Below are 20,007 nucleotides of genomic sequence, written 5' to 3' on the forward strand. Positions count from 1 at the left end.
GGAAAGAAACAAGATAATCAGACTTCCCAGCATTTCTGACACAATAAGCAAGCATAAGAATAACCTTACTGGATCAGACCAATGGTCCATCTTGCCCAGTAGCCCATCTTCACGATGGCCAATCCAGATGACTATTAGCTATATTCCATGCTACCAATGAAGGGTAAAGCAAGGGCTTCCCCCATGTCTGTCTTAATAACAGACTATGGGCTTTTCCTTCAGGAAATTTACCAAATCCTTCTTAAAACCAGCTAAGTTAACTGATCTTACCATAACCTCTGGCAATGCGATCCAGAGCTTAACTATTCTTTGAGTGAAAAAAAAACCCCAAAAAAAACCCCAGCAGGGCATTTCCCCAGTGAAGCTGGACTGTCCCCCATCATGGTCAGCAGAATCAAAGAAAATACAACAGACTCTAAAAACACAAACATCATTCAATCTCTCACTGCTTCACTCAGTTTAAATCTTCCAACCAGCACCTCTACTTAGTTACAAGTATGGAGTTTGTGAGCTCAGAGAGGAGTTTTACCAAGTGGATTACCATCAGTGACAAACCAAAAAACAGTTTCATCCAGGCTAGTCTCTCCTAAAAAGCCAACTGAAACATCTGGAACGCAGGTAGAGGAAAACTCCAAAGGAGAATCTGCGTCTCAAATGCAAATACAGTAAATTATTATAGTGAAATCTTGAAGAGTAAAAGCAAGTATAATCAACAAGGAACTTGAAGACGTAGGGAACAACCCCATCACCTGTTCAAAATTGTCCACAATTTTATCAATGTTCCAAGCAACAAGTTATCTGGTATGAGCTTTGACCACTGAAGGTTTCTCAAACCTATTTCGATAGCAAAGTGATCAATTTGTTCAGTGTGCCCCCTAAAACAGCAGCAGATTTCAACCCCACAGAGGAGATATCCATTCTTGATCACAAGAATGACTTAAAAAGAAACCAGAAATGGGAACAAATTTCAACTAGTCACTTCTGTAAAGGTGAAAGAAATAATAAAATCTCAATTCCTCAGCTGTTTATTCTGACAAAGTTCCACATCAACAGAGCCCAGTACGGACAATGCAAAAGTGTACTGTCACTTTGAATGAACAAACGAGCCACCATCAAATTGAATGTTGGGCACCCCCAACAACTCAAAATACTGTTGAACGCCTCTGGAGATCAGAGAATGGGCACTAAGGATATAGGGAATTCTCTAGATATGGGGTATTCAGTCTGAGAAAATCTTGTTTGTACATTGTCCATTCCTGCTACATGTGTGGCCAAGAGGGCCATTAAGTGAATCTCCACTCACCAAAAGAGCATTTGAGCTTCCAGGAGTAGGGGAACACTCTGTGTCCCCATGGATTGACATAGGCTACTGTTGTTGCCCCTTCCCCCCCCCCACACCAATTGACATACGCTACCACCGTTGTATTGTCTGAGAAATGCATAGCTTTGTTCTGCAGTGCACTTCTGAACACCTGCCATGTCAGGCGTATGGCTCTCAGCTCATCTGGCAGATTAACCACTTCCTCTGTGAGAGGGACCAGTGCCTCCGAACTGGATGCCCTTCGCAATGCACTCCAACCGTATAGTCTGACATCTGTAGTAGTTGGAGATGCGAAGTAGAATTCCTCAGGTTAGGGACTGAGGCTCTACTCACCAGTTCAGACAGATGTGCCTCCACTGTCCAAGGTAGATGCTTCTACAACACATCCCTTTGTGGGCACCTGCAGTATAGGAATGCATCCTGGAGAGGGTGTAGGTGCGCCCTTGCCCAGAGAACCACATCTATAATGCTACCATCGAGCCTAGCACCTGCAGGTAATGCCAAGCTGTCAATGCTGGCCCGTCCCAAAACTACCCAATCTGCCACATGGAGTTTTGCTTGAAGGCTTCTGGCAAAAACACTTTGTTCACCTTTGTGTTGAACAGGATGCCCAGATACTCCAGGATCTGCATCGGCTACAGATGGCTTTTACGAAAGTTTACCACCCAGTCCATGTTCTGCAGAAACTGAGCCACTCGCTGCACTGCTGTTTTTCCTTCGGATTTGGATGGGGCTCTTATCAGCCATTTGTTTGGATACAGATGCACCTGTATCCCTGCCTTGCAGAGATATGCTGCTGCTAACACCATCACCTTGGTGAAGGTGAATGGTGCCATGGTCGGTCCAAACTGCAGGGCCAAAAACTAGAAGAAGTACTGCTCCAGAACATGGAGCCCTAAGAACTTCCTTTGTTCTGGAAAAACAGGAATACATAGATAGGTCTGTCAAATCCAGAGGAACAAGAAATTTTTTTGGCACCAAAGAAGTAATGACTGACTACACAGTTCCCATATGGAAACGGGGTACCTTGAGGGCCATATTGACCAACTTGAGAACCAGAATTAGCCTTCAGTCTTCTGAGTTTCTTTTGGGCACTATAAAGTATATGGAGTATCTGCCTAAGCCCAAATCTTTGTCTGGTACAGCTTATGGCCGCCTAGATCCAGTAACTACTGAATAGTCGCTCAGACTCTGACCACTTTTTCTGGTTCTCTCTGCTGGAGTCCACAAAAAGATCTTGGAGGGGACAAAAGAACTCAAGTTTGTACCCCTTCTGACTAATCTCCAGTACCCATCAATCTGAAGTGATCCTTGCTTATGCCCCCATTAGGCCATCAATCCTTGGAGGTCTAGTTGTTGCTTTGGCATCATAATTGCTTCTTGGTGGCAGTACCCTAAAAATCAGGGTGCCTGGCACACCCAAATCTCTGGATACTCAACACATCAGGGATACTTAATAACCAGAAGTGTTACCAAGGACAATAATATGATGTAACAAGCCAAAAGTCCTCAGTGTTTTTTAATTCAAATGTAGCATGTTTGAGTGCTCAGAAAAAAAGTTTGTAAGAGACCACACTTTTAAAAAAGGAGTTTTCCTGCTGCTGGAGCTCTGCTCTAAGTCTGGTCTGTTACAAACTTTTTTTCTGAGCACTCAAACATGCTACATTGTATTTGAATTAAGAAGTACTGAGGACTTTTTGTTTTGTCAACCCCAAATCTCTGCCTTGTTCCTTGAAATGATCTCCGGACTGATGGTCCTCCTGAGCACTGGCAAAAACGCTTAGAGTTGTAAAAATCGCCTCAACCTGATAAGAACGTAAGAAGTGCCTCTGCTGGGTTAGACCAGAGGTCCATTGTGCCCAGCAGTCTGCTTGCGCGACGGCCCAACAGGTCCAGGACCTGTGTAGTAGTCCTCTATACCCCTCTATCCCCTTTTCCTTCAGAAAATTGTCCAATCCCTTCTTAAACCCTAATACCGTACTCTGTCCTATCACGCCCTCCGGAAGCACATTCCAGGTATCCACCACACGTTGAGTGAAGAAAAACTTTCTAGCATTGGTTTTGAATCAGTCCCCTTTCAACTTTTCCGAATGCCCTCTCGTTCTTGTAGTTTTCGAAAGTTAGAAGAATCTGTCCCTCTCTACTTTCTCTATGCCCTTCATGATCTTGTAAGTCTATTATATCCCCTCTAATTCTCCTCTTTTCCAGGGAAAACAGCCCCAGTTTCTCCAGTCTCTCAGTGTATGAAAGGTTCTCCATACCCTTTATCAAACATGTTGCTCTCCTCTGAACCCTCTTGAGTATCACCATATCCTTTTTAAGGTACGGAGACCAGTATTGGATGCAGTACTCCAGATGCGGACGCACCATCGCCCGATACAACGGCAGGATAACTTCTTTCATTCTGGTTGTAATACCCTTCTTGATTATACCTAGCATTCTATTTGCCCTCATAGTGGCTGCTGCGCACTGTGCCATCGGCTTCATTGTTTTGTCCACAATTACCCCCCAGTCCCTTTCTTGGATACTCTCACTCAATAACATACCTCCCATTGTATATCTGTACCTCGGGTTTCTGCTTCCTACATGCAATACTTTACATTTCTCTACATTGAACTTAATCTGCCATCTTGTCGCCCACTCCCCTAGTTTGTTCAGGTCCCTTTGTAATTCTTCGAATTCTTCGCAGTCCTCTTTAGGCCGAGCACCACTAAATAGTTTGGTGTCATCTGCAAATTTTATTATTTCGCACTTCGTCCCTGTTTCGTTATCATTTATAAATATATTGAATAGCAGCGGTCCGAGCACCGACCCCTGCGAACACCACTCGTGACCCTTTTCAAGTCCGAGTAGTGTGCCTTTACTCCTACCCTCTGCTTCCTACCCGCCAACCAATTCCTGATCCCATCTATGTACGTCTCCTTCCACCCCATGGTTCTTCAGTTTCTGAAGTAGGCGTTCATGGGGTACCTTGTCAAAGGCTTTTTGGAAATCTAAATATACGGTGTCTATGGGGTCCCCTTTGTCCATCCGTTTGTTAATTCCTTCGAAGAAGTGCAGTAAGTTCGTTAGGCACGATCTCCCCTTGCAGAAGCAGTGTTGGCTTGTTTTTAGAAGTTTATTTCTTTCAAAATGCTCATCGATGCTGTCTTTTATCAGCGCTTCCGCCATTTTCCCCGGAACCGGAGGTCAGACTCACCGATCTGCAGTTCCCCAGGTCACCTCTTGATCCCTTTTTAAAGATGGGCGTAACATTGGCTATCTTCCAATCCTCCGGGATCACTCCTGTTTTCAGGGATAGATTGCAAACTTGCTGTAGTAGTTCCGCTATTTCCTCCTTTAGTTTTTTCAGAACCCTTGGGTGGATTCTGTCCAGGCCCGGCGATTTGTCAGCTTTTAATTTTTCTAACTGCCTGCGTACGTCCTCAAGGCTAACTTCCATGGATGTTAATTTATCTGTTTGGTCTCCTTTGAAGATTTGCTCAGGTCTGGTATGTTGGATGTGTCCTCTTTTGTAAATACAGACGAAAATAACATGTTTAGTCTTTCCGCCACTTCTTTCTCCTCCTTCACCACTCCCTTCCTGTCTCCGTCATCCAGCGGTCCCACCTCCTCCCTAGTCGGCTGCTTCCCTTTAACATATCTGAAAAACGGTTTGAAATTTCGTGCTGCCTTGGCTAGCCTTTCTTCATATTCTCTTTTGGCTTTTCTAAGCACACGGTGACATTCTTTTGAATACTTCCTGTGCTGATTCCCTAGGGATTCTCAGTCTACTGTCTGGTAAAGACTTTGGTTTGCGATCCTGCACACTAGTCATTATGTCATCCAGACCTTTCCCAAAGAGTAGTTATCTTTTAAAGGGCAACTTTCTCAGTATCACCTTGGAGGATGAGACTGTCTGATCCACAGCATTCTTCGGGCAGAAAGGGTATAAGCAAAAAACTTAGCTCAATACCCTAAAGATATCATATGCAGCAGCCATATAATCCAATCCTGATATGAGAAACCGATGATTGTTTCCATCCTCTGCCTCTGGATCACAGTGTAACTGGGAGTGGCAAGCACATGCTATGTAATATGCCGCTATCTTTAATCATAAGAATAGCCTTACTGGGTCAGACCAATGGTCCAAGCCCAGTAGCCCATTCTCACGGTGGCCAATCCAGGTCACTAGTACTTGGCCAAAACCCAAGGAGTATCAATATTCCATGCTACCGATACAGGGCAAGCAGCAGCTTCAAATTGAGAACAAAATCCAGCCTGCAGTCTCGGCCATCTTTCAATACCACTCTGTCATCACTGGGGAGGGAGGTACGCTTGGTTACCTGTAGCACCAGAGAATTCACCTTTGGTGCAATACATAGCGGGTTAAATTCAGCCACCATTGGATAAAGATTTGCCATGAATTTGGCTTCCTGAAGGGGCCCCTCCGGACCTCCCAGTGGTCTGTTAACATTTTAGTAATGTCCGGATGTGAGGGAAAGCATGTGGTCAGGCTTAGTGCAGCTCAAACGAGCACTGCGTAGCTGAGGTATTTGGAGACTCGTTAATTCTTGGAGAAACCCTAATTATCTCCAAAAGTGCTGAGGGCTTAAACAGCCTGTGCAGAGTTGAATTCAAAATCAAGAGCCTCAGGATCCAGCTCTCCCAGATGTGATGCAGAATCCCCCGCTACTGAGAACTCAGTTTGGGAAAGTAAAGGCATGGAAACTGAATCCCTATCATTCCTCCTCTGACTGAACTATGTCTTGCGCATGGCACTGCTGAGGGGGAATTTCATCCTTAAGGGGGGTTGGGAAGAACCCTGGTGCCAGGAGATCTGGTGCCAAGGGTTCAATGCGGTCACTGTTAAATATGCTTCATAAGCATATTAATGAATTCTGGAGCAAAACCATGCCCAAGACACCCCAAGATCCCTTGCAGTTGCTCCTATGTCCCTTTATGGATTTTTGCAGCAGATGTGAGGTTGCACTTTGCCAGGGATGTACTTTCACTCTTTCCTGGCTTTAACCAGGACTTTTAACCTGGAACTTGAACCATCTGGGATTCCACATCCCAAGGGAAATAGAGGTGGCTAAGACCATGGCTCCCACCCCTCATCTTCCATGCGACACGGATGGTCCTCAGCCTGCCATCTAGTGCTAATCTGACATGAATCCAAGGTATCCTGGCCTGAGGTCATGCCACCTGATTTCCTGCCAAATCGAGGTGTTCAGGCAGATAAGATTTTATTTTAACATTGGGAAATCCAAGATGGCCAACAAAGCAATTTTAGTGCCAAAAACAGCACGGGGGGGGGGGGGGGGTCAAAAAATTCTCTAAGTTAGAATTTTAGGTGTAGGTCTACCACCCCCTCCTCCCAATTTTCTCTCATAGACAGTCAGCCTTGTATTCACTGTGCCATACATGTGCTGGAGCTGCCTGGGCTGAAACTGTAGTCGGAGAAATGGGAGTTTCTGCCTCAAACAAGCCTGGAAACCAGCTTGCTTCTTCTGACTGCCTCTTGGACCTGACTGGCCAGAGACCTCAGCTCCCATCAGAACTCATGTGTGCAATTGAGGGGAAGGAAATTTAGTTAGCTCCGATCATGGTAACCCCCCCCCAAAAAAAAAAAAAACCCCAACAGCCACAAAGCCTGTGCTCAAGCCCCCTCTGTGAACAGAACCTGGGGCGAGTCTTGCTCCTAAGGGACTGGTTCCTGAGCTCCCAAACTGTTAGTGCAGGCTGTCCAAGCAGATGCACTGCAAAGCAGTCTGCCCCATGGCTACAGTTCCGAGTCTGAGCTTTCCTGCAGCCAGAGATGTCCCAAAGTTGGGAGCCTCTGCAGCACTGATAAAAACCCGACAATTGGATTGAAAAAAAAACCTCCAAGCTTCTACCACCTCATGTGTAGAGAGACAAACTGAGGAACTGCAGGATAGTCCAGTGATAGGAGGTGGAGCAAAAAAAATGAGGAGGCTCTAAACAATCTCATCAGAAGGGATTGACTATGCAAGAGTTCAGTAATGATCTGCTTATCGCACTAGAAAAATCATTATTTAGGCTTTTTGGATTTTTTTTGTAATACCCTCATGATTAAGAGGAATGCATACAGTCTTCTCTGTTTTATAGGATTGCAAATGTACCATGAGAAAACCTTTGCTGGCTTGGGTGAATTGTGCATAGGCCTATTGTGAATCCCCAGCATCAGAAAAGATCAACAGTCCAGGCCGAGTTGTCAAGGTGATATTTGGAGCTGGTGAACTTTTCATATTAAGCAGGGCACTTTGGTACGTCTCAGTGCTGTCAAAATGTTTTATAGTTTCTGCACAGTGGCATATATGCTTGAGTTTTAGAATATTTAGATCACTTTAGGGCTGCTTCCAATACTACTGGCTAGTGAGCTCACTGATATTGTTCATGACCTGATGCTGGGAAGATTTTATATTTCAACTCAAGGTGACAGAGGGGCAATTTCCAGACAGATAGCTGAAGGTCCTGAAAGACCAGCAGTGTAACAGAATTGCTATGATTTCTTTAGGTCCTCTGCATGATTGGAGGACTGCAAAAAAAATCTTGAGGGCCCATTTCTTGATCTCTGGACACAGAGTAACTAGGATTTTGAGTTAAACACTCGATATGAATATTTTTCTATTGACTCCTCTAGGAAAGTGTCCTCCAGCTACATGATCCACTCACAGGAACAAGGTCCCAGTGATGGAACAAGTGAAGCTCAAGATTTATTCACTCTACTAGGAGAAAGATCAGAATCCAGAGAAGCCCTCTCACAATAGTGGTAAGTGCAAGTGACCACTAGTGGCTATACTTAAGTAGAACCAGATCCGAGTGGGAAAAGAGCCTTTAGAGCAATGTGGCCATATCCTGCACAAACAAATGAAATAACTGGATGAGAACTGCTTGATCTGTTGAATGTTTGAAAGTTTGGGCTAAAAGTTTTAGTGAAAGACTGGGCATTGTGTTCATCTCAGCTTTCTATTCATGGTTTAGCCAGGGATCTTCTCTCCAGTAGTCCTGAAGTTGGGAGCCATATATTCAGACCATTACTACTGGGAGGGAGACTACTCTTGATATAGAGGGTGAAGCCATTGCCTGTGGAAATCTCCTTAAGAGCTTGTTCTAGGCCTGGTAGGGAGCTAGCAGTGGAAGACGACAACTTTAAAGGCATATCCATAATCACAGTGGTGTGCTGACAAGCAAACAGCCAACAGAGCTCAGATATTTTCCTTCAGCTTGAAACTGAAGTGTAATGATAGCTGCAGCCGTTTCATTGACATGTGTATTTGATGTGTTTTGTTTGTGAAGAGGGTGGGGATGGGGGTGGAGAACCTGAAAACAAATGTTAGGACAGGGGATGCAGCCTCAAAAAAGCCCAAAAGGCTTCTCTACTGGTATATGGCACCAGGTGCTTTGGCTCCACTGTATGACATCACCATTACATGTGCCTGCACAGCCCTACTTGGAATAGATTTTCTCCTTAGAAAGGAACCAATATAAGATCCAAAACAGCCATTCCTCATAACTGAAACTTAACCCTCACAACTTCCAGGTCTTTTCAAGTACTCTTCCTGAGATGTGGGCTAGGAATTCTGTATTCCCAAAGGTAAGCAAGTTGATTTAGATATGGATTTAATTACTTTATATTTTCAAAGTTGTGCTCAAGAAATTACAATTCAAGTATTGTAGATGGGTCCCTGCCCTGGAGGACTTACAATCTAAGCTGGTATCTAAGGTAATACCAGGTGAAGGGATTTACCCTAAGTCAAAAGGCATGTCAGTGGGAGATGCCAGATTTGAACTCTGACTTTCCATTTCCAAGTTCAGAGTCCAGGTTGTATTTCCAACAGCAGCAGCCATGTAGTACTTACACTAGCCTTAGGCTGGCAGGGCAAGGTCCCACTTGCCTTCATACTGCTGACTAGCTTGTTGAATGCAGACATATCACCATCCTTCTTTGGTAGCCTGGTATCAATCACTGTAAAATTCTCCTCCAGTTGATCTACCATGAAAGGTGTGGCAATCTTCCCTTCTTGCTCCACTTTCAGGCCTTTCAGCCCAGCCTCAACTTCTTCCACTGAAAGGACCACACCTGTGTGTGCTGTAGAATATGAACCAGAGTTATAACCAGCATCAACTTATATGGCTATTACTAAATCAACAGGGATTGGGAGGAAGCAGCTTGCTAATAGTTAGACAGTCTTGCATATTCTGTCCAGCAGAGAAAAAGGCATAAAATTCCTGAGGAAAGCCTATTGAATTCAGAACTGTAGTACAAGACTGGTAAGTCTTAACTTGGACATTAGAGGTGTTATAGCTTTAAAAAAAAAAAAAAAAAAAAAAAAAAAGTTTTCAGGTACAAATGTTAAGTTCACAACCTTGATGCACTATGTATTCTTGCATCCCCTATCCCTCAATAAATTTTTATCCCTTTAATTCAGTTTTACAAATTGGTCCCATGTGTTTTGAATCAGGCCTCAGACATGTAGTGGTGGTGGTGGGGGGTGTTAGGGGAAAAGAGACGATTCATTTGTATGAAAGTATATAGATTAAATTACAATGCTGACTGAAGCTAATTCCTGACACTTTTTCCCAGAAAGTTATTAAATGGCTGGGGTGAAGAGAATGTGGAAATCAAAAATCCTCTATCTGGACAGGAGTGCTGACCACTTTTTACCCAAGCAAGCTCAGACTCCCAACTATATCCCAGAAAGCAAGCGCTTGTGTGTGTTGCGGGAGGGGGGGAATGAAGACAACAGCACTGTCACCACTAGATACTAACCTGTTTTGGCAAGAAAAATTTCCTTCCAACAGGTCACAGGTTTCTCTTATTTTAAGTCATACTCTCAGCTTGTCTGCTATAGCTACAGCAGAACTAAATCTCTGTTAGAGGCCATGCATCAGGGCTCCTTCAGAAACCCTGCAATCCGGGCTCAAGTCCAGCCACCAAGTGCTCCTATTGCTTTGATGACAGATTCCTTCATCACCTCTCCCCCACCCTCGTAGGATGGGGGGCACAGAAGCACTTGTCACAGAGTTGTCCTCCTCTATTTTTAAGCTCTAACATAGAGGTTGATAGAACAAGGCCCAAGTTCACTTCTCTCCCAAAATGCCTACTATCCTGGTATACACTTCCCCTCACCCCAATACCCAGCATTGGCCTCCCTAAATAACCCTTACTGCTCTCCCGAAGCTTTTCTTTATTTGCAGTCAGGCTGGAGAGAAGAGGCTTCAAATCAACTTTGGCTTTCTGTAGCATCTCTAGGATATCCACTTTGTTTTCTGGACCATCTTCAAGTTGAATGGGAGCAAAGTAGTTTGAAGCATTCTGGGCTGGTGATGGAATTAGCTGCTCCAAACCTGTTACAAGTGAGAAGGGACAAACTACATAATTAGTTGTAATGCTACACTCAAGCCTTTCCCATTACATATATAGTATCCTGCCTCTACTCACAGGGCAAAAAGATAATTTTCATAATGAAAACAGCCAAATGAGATCAAATCAATTTAAGGGAAATGCTTCCATCACAGACAAAGCAGTACTTGAATATAACCGACTCCTCCCCACCCTTTCCATAACAGCAGACTGTGCATACACCAGAAGAGACAAGACAATGACCCAACCATCCCACCTGCTAGCTTTTCTAGTTCTTCATGTGGTGTGGACCTCAGACTGCTGCAATGACTTCCAGACCGACTAGGATTGGAGAACCACCTGCTGAATCTGCTGGCAGAGACAGACCCCTCCCCAAGCACATCTTCTATCATCTAAATCACAGAGAATTAGGGAAGGAAGTGGGTGAGTCTCAAATAGTCCAATAGCAGACTAGCCATGTGCATATGTGACTAATACCAAAACATGACACTTACTTGTGTAAAGGTGTAAACATTCCTTTGATGATGCGGATCTGAAATGAAGTGTTCAGACCTCAGGGTGCAGGTTAGCTACATAATCTTCACCAGAAGCTACATCAGTATCTCATGCACCCAATACTGGCATTACAAGCCTCCCTTTCATACCCCATGCTACCTTCCAGTAGCAAACTACAGCTACTCACAAGGTTTACAGTTTGATTAGTAATGCAGTTTTACATGCTAAGTCAGAATTGTATGCAAATATTTTCCCACTCAAGATTCTTGCTCCCACAGCTGCTTCCAAGTTTAAAAAAAAAAAAAAAGTTCTCAATTTGCTGTCCAGGAAAACAATGCAGAATTAACACTTCCAAGCAACATTTCTAACTGGCCAAGGCTCAAGTCAAAATGATAGTCTCTTGGTGCACATGAACCCTGTCCCCCTCTGCAGATACTCCAGTCTTCTGCTGAGCTCCTTTAAAGGGTGGTGCTTTGACATTACAGAGGAATTCTACAGGAAATATTTAAGCACAAAGAGAGCCTAATGCACTATAGAAAATATTCACAACACTAATTAATGTCAGACAAAGTTATTTTTATGCAAATGTGGTAAAAGAAGGTACTTGTTATGCTACAGCTGGAAAAAAAAAAAAAAAAGGGATTTTACCTGCTAGTTTCTTTCCTTGCGTCCAGAGACATCCAGAACTCATCAGTTATGTCCATCGGCCAGCAGACGAAGACAAACTAAAGAGCTGTGAACTAGAAGTCTGCACAGGAATGGGGATCGTGGGAATCCCCCCTAAACCACGGGGACCCCCCTCTGGCCCACGGGACTCCCACTGTGAACTATCCCCTATAAAAGGTTTCATGTAGACATAGCTTTTCAGCATTCCTTTAACAAAAGCAATGTTGACCAATCCCTCCTACCTTTAACTTAAGGCACTAGAACATAGAACTATCTTTCCCTGCCTCCTTCCTAACAGATCTACCCAAATAACCTGTCAGAGTGCCAAGCGCCTTTGCATAAATTAGAGAATTATTAACAGAACAAGTCTAGGCCACATGGCTAGAATATGGTCCATCTGCTTGGACTAGAAAATTAGCATGTAAGGTTATAAAAAAAAAAAATATATATATATATATATATATCCTTCCTTTTTGTCCCACTAGACAAGAACACATGGGATATAGCACAGCAATCCTCACATTGGGTGGGATGAGAACGTCCTTTACACAGGACAAACACCCAGGATGCATTTTCAATGCACTGTGACGTTTCAACTTGCTTGAAGATGATTATTCATCCTAAAGACTGGAGCAAATGAACTATCTGTGCCATAGCTTGATCTCTGTCTCTGCTCTGCAAAACCAGTCATCCAATTATGGGTGGTCCATTAGACCCTTTTGTAAGGCCACTATTACAACCATCATGACTTTTTTTTTTTTTTTCCAAACATCCAAGAAGCAGTATACAGCCCAAAGGGAAAGTGCCTGAAAATTGTAGGGATGCCCCAGAACAGTGAAACATTAACTTTCTTATTTGTGTGCTTTTATTGAAGGGCTTAACATAAAACAGCATAACCAAAACTGCAACACACACAATTCAAATCGGATATAGTGCTGAACCCCATTGGAAACAAGGCAACTGGTCAGACTCCCTTTGGTCCGATCACCGCCTATGCAGCTTCACCATTGGATGCCAATTTAAACCCCCTAAAAGCGAAAAAACAAGAACAGTCAAAACCCACAATACCAGAGGAAAGATTGACCCAATGGAATTCTGGTCCCACTTCGAAATCAACACCAACCCAATAGAAGATACGGAACAAATCATGACCTCCTGGATACAAGATAGTACCAATATACTAAACGAGATTGCCCCCAAAAAAACCCGCAGAATAAGAACCCCCAACCAAGAAGGCTGGTTCGATCCTGAACTGCTGCAATGCAAGAAGGACCTCAGAAAAGCCGAAAGATCATGGCAAAAAACCGGAACGCTAGAACACAGACTGGCATGGAGACAAAAATTAAAACAATACAAAACCCTCACTAGTGAAAAAAGAAAAAAATTCTACTCCAACAAAATCGGTAATCCTAAAACCAATAGCAATAACCTCTTCAGATTGGTCAATGATCTTTACAACATAGAAACCTACACTAACCTACACGAAGAAGCCACCTTAACCGCCAACACCCTGGCTGACTTCTTCAATACCAAGATCCAAAAAATAAGAACAACTCTACCAGCCAGCCCCAACCCCCTCGAGCTCTTCCCCATCCTCACAGACATGAATCCACCAAACCCAAACCCGGGAGCCAAAGTCGACCTTAGTTGGAAACAGTTCGCAATAACCGATTGGCAAACCTTCAATACTTACTACAACAAGTATACTCACTCCTACTGCCAGCTGGACACATGCCCACCAAAAATCATGAGAACGGCCCCCCCCCATTTTAAAGCAAAAATGATGACATGGGTTAATTACCTATTATCCAAAGGTAACTTCCCATCGGAGCAGGGTCAAATAATGATCACCCCAATTTTAAAAAATGACAAAGAACCACCAAACTCCCCTTCTAATTATAGGCCGATTGCAAGTATCCCCCTATTTACCAAAATAGCGGAAGGACTGGTAAAAGCGGAACTCTCCGCATACCTTGAAAAATTTAACATTCTAAGTGACAACCAATCAGGATTTCGGGCGGACCACAGCACTGAAACCATCATAGCCTCCCTTCTCGACCACCTCCTCACACTCTTCAGTCAAGGCTCAAATGCCCTGATCATACAACTCGACCTGAGCAGTGCTTTTGACCTGGTCGACCACACCATTCTTCTGGAATGCCTAGCGCACATAGGCATCTCAGACCAGGTCCTCAATTGGTTTCAGGGGTTCCTACAAAATAGATCATACAAGGTACTCAAGAATAACTCTTTCTCATACTGCTGGGACAACACCTGCGGGGTCCCACAGGGCTCCCCCCTATCCCCCATCCTATTCAACATTTACCTTGCCTCACTAGGTAAACTCCTACACAACCTAAATCTCAAATTCTTCATTTATGCAGACGATATCACAATAACCATTCCATTAACCAACTTTTCACAAGAACTACTCGACCACATCTCAAACACTCTCAACCAGATAGAACTCTGGATGCTTGCATTCAGACTGAAATTAAACCCAGACAAAACAAAATTTTTTCTAGCCTCCCCCAAAGATAAAATTAAGGAAACCACAATTCAACTAAAAGGAAAGACCTTCCCCCTTGATCCGACCATAAAAATTCTGGGAGTCACGCTGGACAAAAACTTATCTCTAGAAAACCATACCGACCTCATAATTAGGAAAAGCTTCTCGGTACTCTGGAAACTTCGCACCATAAAAAAACACTTCTATGACAATGCATTCCGCCTACTTGTACAATCCTCCATCCTCAGCATCCTCGACTATTGCAATATCATCTACCTTAACGCCACTAAGAAAACTACCAGGAGACTAAAAACAGTCCAAAATACCGCGGTGCGCCTCATCTTTGGCCTAAAGAAATGGGAACATGTCACCCCTTTCTATCACCAACTACACTGGCTACCATTTGAATCTAGAATTCTTTTTAAATTTGCATGCTTCTGCTACAAATCGGTTAACGGCTCCTCCCCAAGTTACATAAACACACACTTTAACCTCTACTGCAGCAACAGGACATCACGGAGAACTCAATTGTTCGCCTTCCCTTCGCCTAAACACTGCCCTCTCAAAAGATTCCTGGATAGAACTTTTGCCTTCCAAGCAGCCAAGTCGAACCCATGGCTAGCTCAGATGATACTCGAGGCCCCCACTTACCTTGCATTCAGAAAACTACTAAAAACATACCTTTTCAGCAAACACGACCCTTAATAACCCATTCACCGCACATGACACTTACCCCACCGCTGCCCCCTTCCGCCTTCACCAGTCCCTCCCTCCCCCACTCTCTACCTCCCCTACCTAGCTCGGTCAAACCTGCAATTTCTGTAATATTGATGTAAACCTGCCCTCTTTGCAGACAGTTAAGAATCGCTGTAACTTCACGGCTGACAGCGGCAAATCACTGTAATTTATCGTAATTCAGCCTGCAATTTTCAGTCAAAAATTCTTCAAATTATGCTGTAAATCTTCTTCTAATTTTGTAAACCTACTTCCAATTTTGCAGTAAATCTACTATTCAATGTTGTAAATCTGCTTCTAATTTTGTAAACCTACCTCTAATTTTGTTGTAAATCTGCTACTCAATTCAAATTATGCTGTAAATCTTCTTCTAACTTTGTAAACCTACTTCCAACTTTGCTGTAAATCTGCTATTTAATGCTGTAAATCTGCTTCTAATTTTGTAAACCTACCTCTAATTTTGTTGTAAATCTGCTACTCAATGCAGATCATTTGCTAATTGATGTAAACCGCCTAGAACTCACTGGGTATGGCGGTATATAAGAATAAAGAATAATAATAATAATAATAATAATAATAAATTCTCATTTTAACAAGACTTCCTATTTCACACACCTCTTTCAAAATGCAGATACTTCTGAGGACCCCAAATTGGCATGTGCATATACACCTCCAAGGGAGGAATATAGGGTGCAGTGGTTAGAGCTACAGCCTAGGCACCCTGAGATTGTGGGTTCAAACCCTGCGCTGCTCCTTGTGACTCAGGTGAGTCACTTAGTCTATCTAATGTACCTGGGGCAGTGGAAGAATATGAGCCTGCCAGGACAGATAGGGAAAATGCTTAAAGTACTTGTATGTAAACCGCTACGAGTGTGGTTGTAAAACTACAAAAAGGTAATAAACAAGTCCCAATCTCTTTCCCTTACCTCTTGAGATCTAGAGCTAAAAAAATTGTCCCATCTCCACCAACAAAAGTATATTGTTAATATGGCCCATCTCCACCACAGCAGCAACTGAACACAAGAGTTCCATCCTGAAATGTGAAACCCTGAACATTTGGATTTACCTCCTTCAAATCAAGAATCAAACAGATAAGTCCAGCACAAAATATTTTTCTATATTTGTGTTTCTAAAGGCAAAGACCATATGGCATATCTAGTCTATCCATCCAGGGAACGTATTATCTCTTCCTTTCTCCTAGAGATCCTATGTACCTGATCCAAGTCTTTTGAATTCAGTTAATAGTTTGTCTTCACCAGGTAGCCATTTCACAAATTCATCACCCTTTCTGTAAAGTATTTTCTCAGGTTTCTTCTTAGTTTCTCCCCTTTCATCTTCATCCTATGCTCCCTTGTTCCAGAGCTTCCTTTCATTTTGACGAAAAAACAACAACAACAAAAAAAACACCAAAACGCACAACACACTCCAGGACTTGCCTTCTGTGCATTTATGCCATGGAGGTATTTACACACATCTATTTCATCTCCCCTCTAACAACTTTCCTCCAAAGTATACATATTGAGATCTTTAAGTCTGTTCCTATATGTTTTATCATGAAGACCACCAATCATTTTAGTAACTGCCCTCTAAACCGTCTCCATTCTGTTTAATCTTTTTGAAGGCATGGTCTCTGAATTGTACATAATATCCTAAACTAGTCTTATAGCCCGTTACATTAACGGGTGCTAGAATATATATGTGTGTGTGTGTGTGTCTGTCTTTATTTTTTTCTCTCTCTCCTTAGCCGCTTTCTGTATTTCTATCTGGTTTTTGTTGTTTTTTTTTCCTTGGCTGTCCACTACCACCCCTTGCCTGCTCCCCCTGTCCATTCTCCCTTCCTTTTACCTCCCCTGTGTCCTCCACCACCCCATCACTGCCCACCTTATCCAGCAGAAGCCCTTCTCCCTTTGTTTTACCTCCCCCTGTCCATCATCACCTCCTTCCTGTTCCCCCGTCTTCATTTTTCTGCCCCCCTCCCTGTTCCTCAGCACCTGTTCCCCTGTCCATCAACCCCTTTTCTGCTCCTCCATTTCCGTGTGTTGCAGCATTTCCCTCCCACCCCACTTCCCTGTGCAGTATTTTCCTCCCCATACCTTCCTGCTGAACTCCATGGCCTACTTATGTTAACGGCCTGCAGCCGCCGACAGCAGCCGCTGCGGTTGACATCCGCCTGGGGGGGGGGAGGGAGGAAGATAGAGAGCGAGCTTCGGGCGGCCAGCAGCCACCGCGGCCGACATCCACCTCGGGCCGCCAGAGAGAGAGCGAGCTTGGGGCGGCCAGCAGCCGCCGACATCAACTTGTCTTGCCTTGTGAGGCCAGACCGTAAGCCGTGCATGCGCACTTCCTATGTGTGCTACAGCTCACGGAAAACGGACGCACGCTTAGAAGTGCGCATGCGCGGCTTACCGTTTTATTATATTAGATGAGGTCTCAGACAAGGCATTACCACCTTTTTCCTACTTGGCCATTCCACCCCCATGCACCCAAGCATCCTTTTAGCTTTCACCTAAAGAACTGCTGGAAGCAAATGGAGTATCTTTTTCTGTTTGTCTGGGCACAGGAATCATTGACCCTAAAGCAACTTCTCCAAGGCAGACTCAACTGTAATCATTTAGATTGCTGTGCTCCTGGAAGAGAAAGAGGGTGAGAAAATTCCCATTAAGTCTTCTCACCACTTCTAGAACCCACTAGTCAGATGTGCTTCAGGTCCATTCCTTGAAAAATGTGGACAGCCAATCTGCTCTGCTGAGGCTTGGATCCCTCCATCTCACTATAAGCCTTTAGCAACTCCCATGGACTTTGCCCCTAGAAATCTCTTACAGTCAAAAGACGAGGTCAACCTGCTCAACAATGTAAACTTTCTGAATAAACGTCTTCCCTCCCTTAAGTTTGTACTCCCAGCATAGCTGGTTGCCCCATCACAAGTCCCAGAAATTAAGATCTTAGCTCACACTTCAAGATAAACTTTATTAGCAATATGCTGAACTACAATATACCCAAACCCATACTTTGAACTACTCTACTGTAACCATGAAGAAAGACTACATCTGTAGAAAGATCCTCAGAAAACAACATCAAAACCAGACAGAGCATGTAAATCTCTTCAACTTGCATTGTTTGCCATTCAGTTTGAGAGGCTAGAAGCAGAACTACACTTTTGCCAGCATTTACACTTAGACTAAAAATACATACTAAAATAACCTGCAATGTTTCCTTCATTAAATTTAGAGGTATCTTGACAGTTTTTCCAATGACCAGTATATCGACTACTGGCTATCGACAGTCCTGTAGGAAACTTAAGCTTGAGTGCAATAATGTGTTGCTGCAGTATATTCAATCATGAAATTAAGTGCACACCTGTATGTATGATATAATCAAGGTATTATCAGGGGGGCATCCCTGGAGGATTTATAAGGAGAGATGGACATTTGTGATCAAGGTAGTGGCATCACCACAAGATTACAAAACCAGATGCTATACAACTGTATCCAACACCATGCCACCACAAAATACCTCACACAAAAGGTTACTGGAAGAATGAGGGGTAATGTGAGACTTGGATAAGTTAAAGCAGAAGGCAACATTAGAATACATGAGGTCAGGAGAAAGACTGAACTCTGCATCAGGGTAGGTGCACCATTACAGTGATTGTGAAATTATTTACACAGCAACCAAAACCAGAGTGTGTGGAAAATCTTTGATAAAGTCTATGTAACACCATATACAGAATGCTACATTACACCCCATGAAAAGCAGGGAAACAGCAGCTCAAACAAACAAACATACTTTTGTCTTTACTAGTACAATTTCATAGAGACCTAAAATGAAAATAAATACCCACAGCAAGTCCTATGCCCCCCCTTACATAAGCTGTCACTCAAAGGAATGTTTTTAATTTGGTTTCCTAGATTTGGAAAAAGTAGTTCTCTAACCAGTGCTGCTGTTTGCCTGGCTTCTCTATCACATCACTAGTGCTGCCCCATCACTTACCGAAGCTAAACCTGGCACACTCTTATCAAGGTTAAAAAACTCATTGAAATCAAACTCTCCTGGAGTTGGCTGTGGCAGCACCATATCCTGGGGAACTTCCTGATCTGCAGTAGTCTCATGAGGCAAGTCAATATCTGCTTCTGCTATTCCACCATTGCATTCAAACCCTGGATAGCACAAAAACAAAAATGCTTGAAATCTCCCATCATGACCAACATTTTATGCTATAAGCAATGCTGAATTTACCTCAGTGTTCCTTGTTGGTATGAAAAGAGTAGCAGCAGAGGAAATCCCTCTCCAACAATTATAAAATCCAGCCTTTATGTTCACTTTTTTAGGTTACTTTTAAATATTTATTTTTTATTTATTTATTTAGATTTTTATCCCGTTCTCCCAGTAGCTCAGAACGGTCTACAGATAAACATACACAATGGAGAGTAATTAGACAAATAACATGTTCTATAGGTTAAATGTTTGGGCATACAAGACTGCGAAGTAGATAAATACAGGGAGTATACAGTAAATTAAGAGAAGAGTTTAAGTATATGTAGTTTAGTTTAGTATCAGTCGTTTAGTTTGGTATGAGTAGTTTAGTTTAGTACAAGTTAGTTGAGTTTCGGTACAATTTATCAGAGTACAGACTAAGAGAGGACTGTACTGAAATTTAGGGAGAAGTTGGACAGGGGAGGGAAGAGAGAGGGGGGGTTTAAGGGGGAGTGGGCTGGGGTGACTTTTAGTTGAAGAGGAGGGTCTTTATCATTTTACGGAATGTCAATAATGATTTCTGTTGTCTGAGTTGTGGGGGGAGTTGGTTCCAGAGATGTGGAATGAAGTGGCTGTAGGATCGTTTGCGGGCAGTTTCTGAGAGGAGGGACCTTCCAGGGGGAATGCATAGGCGTATTTCCGATTTTGAGCGGAGGG

At 43.3% G+C, this 20,007-nt stretch overlaps 1 protein-coding gene across 2 annotated transcripts in view; it reads right to left on the reverse strand.

Annotated features, from left to right (window-relative positions):
- Positions 1-20,007, reverse strand: part of EIF4ENIF1 (eukaryotic translation initiation factor 4E nuclear import factor 1) — a 243,609-nt gene that overhangs the window by 150,404 nt on the left and 73,198 nt on the right. Inside the window, exons 7-10 of one of the 2 annotated variants that reach the window (XM_033955266.1) lie at positions 19,087-19,253; positions 10,948-11,083; positions 10,496-10,675; positions 9,187-9,416 (exon numbers count right to left, since the gene is read on the reverse strand). In XM_033955266.1, coding sequence (XP_033811157.1) covers positions 9,187-9,416; positions 10,496-10,675; positions 10,948-11,083; positions 19,087-19,253 — 713 coding nt within the window. The remainder of the gene's footprint in view (positions 1-9,186; positions 9,417-10,495; positions 10,676-10,947; positions 11,084-19,086; positions 19,254-20,007) is intronic. The other variant, XM_033955267.1, reaches the window with a different exon arrangement.

This window comes from Geotrypetes seraphini, chromosome 8, assembly GCF_902459505.1.
Source record: "Geotrypetes seraphini chromosome 8, aGeoSer1.1, whole genome shotgun sequence".
In the NCBI taxonomy this organism is placed as follows: domain Eukaryota; kingdom Metazoa; phylum Chordata; class Amphibia; order Gymnophiona; family Dermophiidae; genus Geotrypetes; species Geotrypetes seraphini.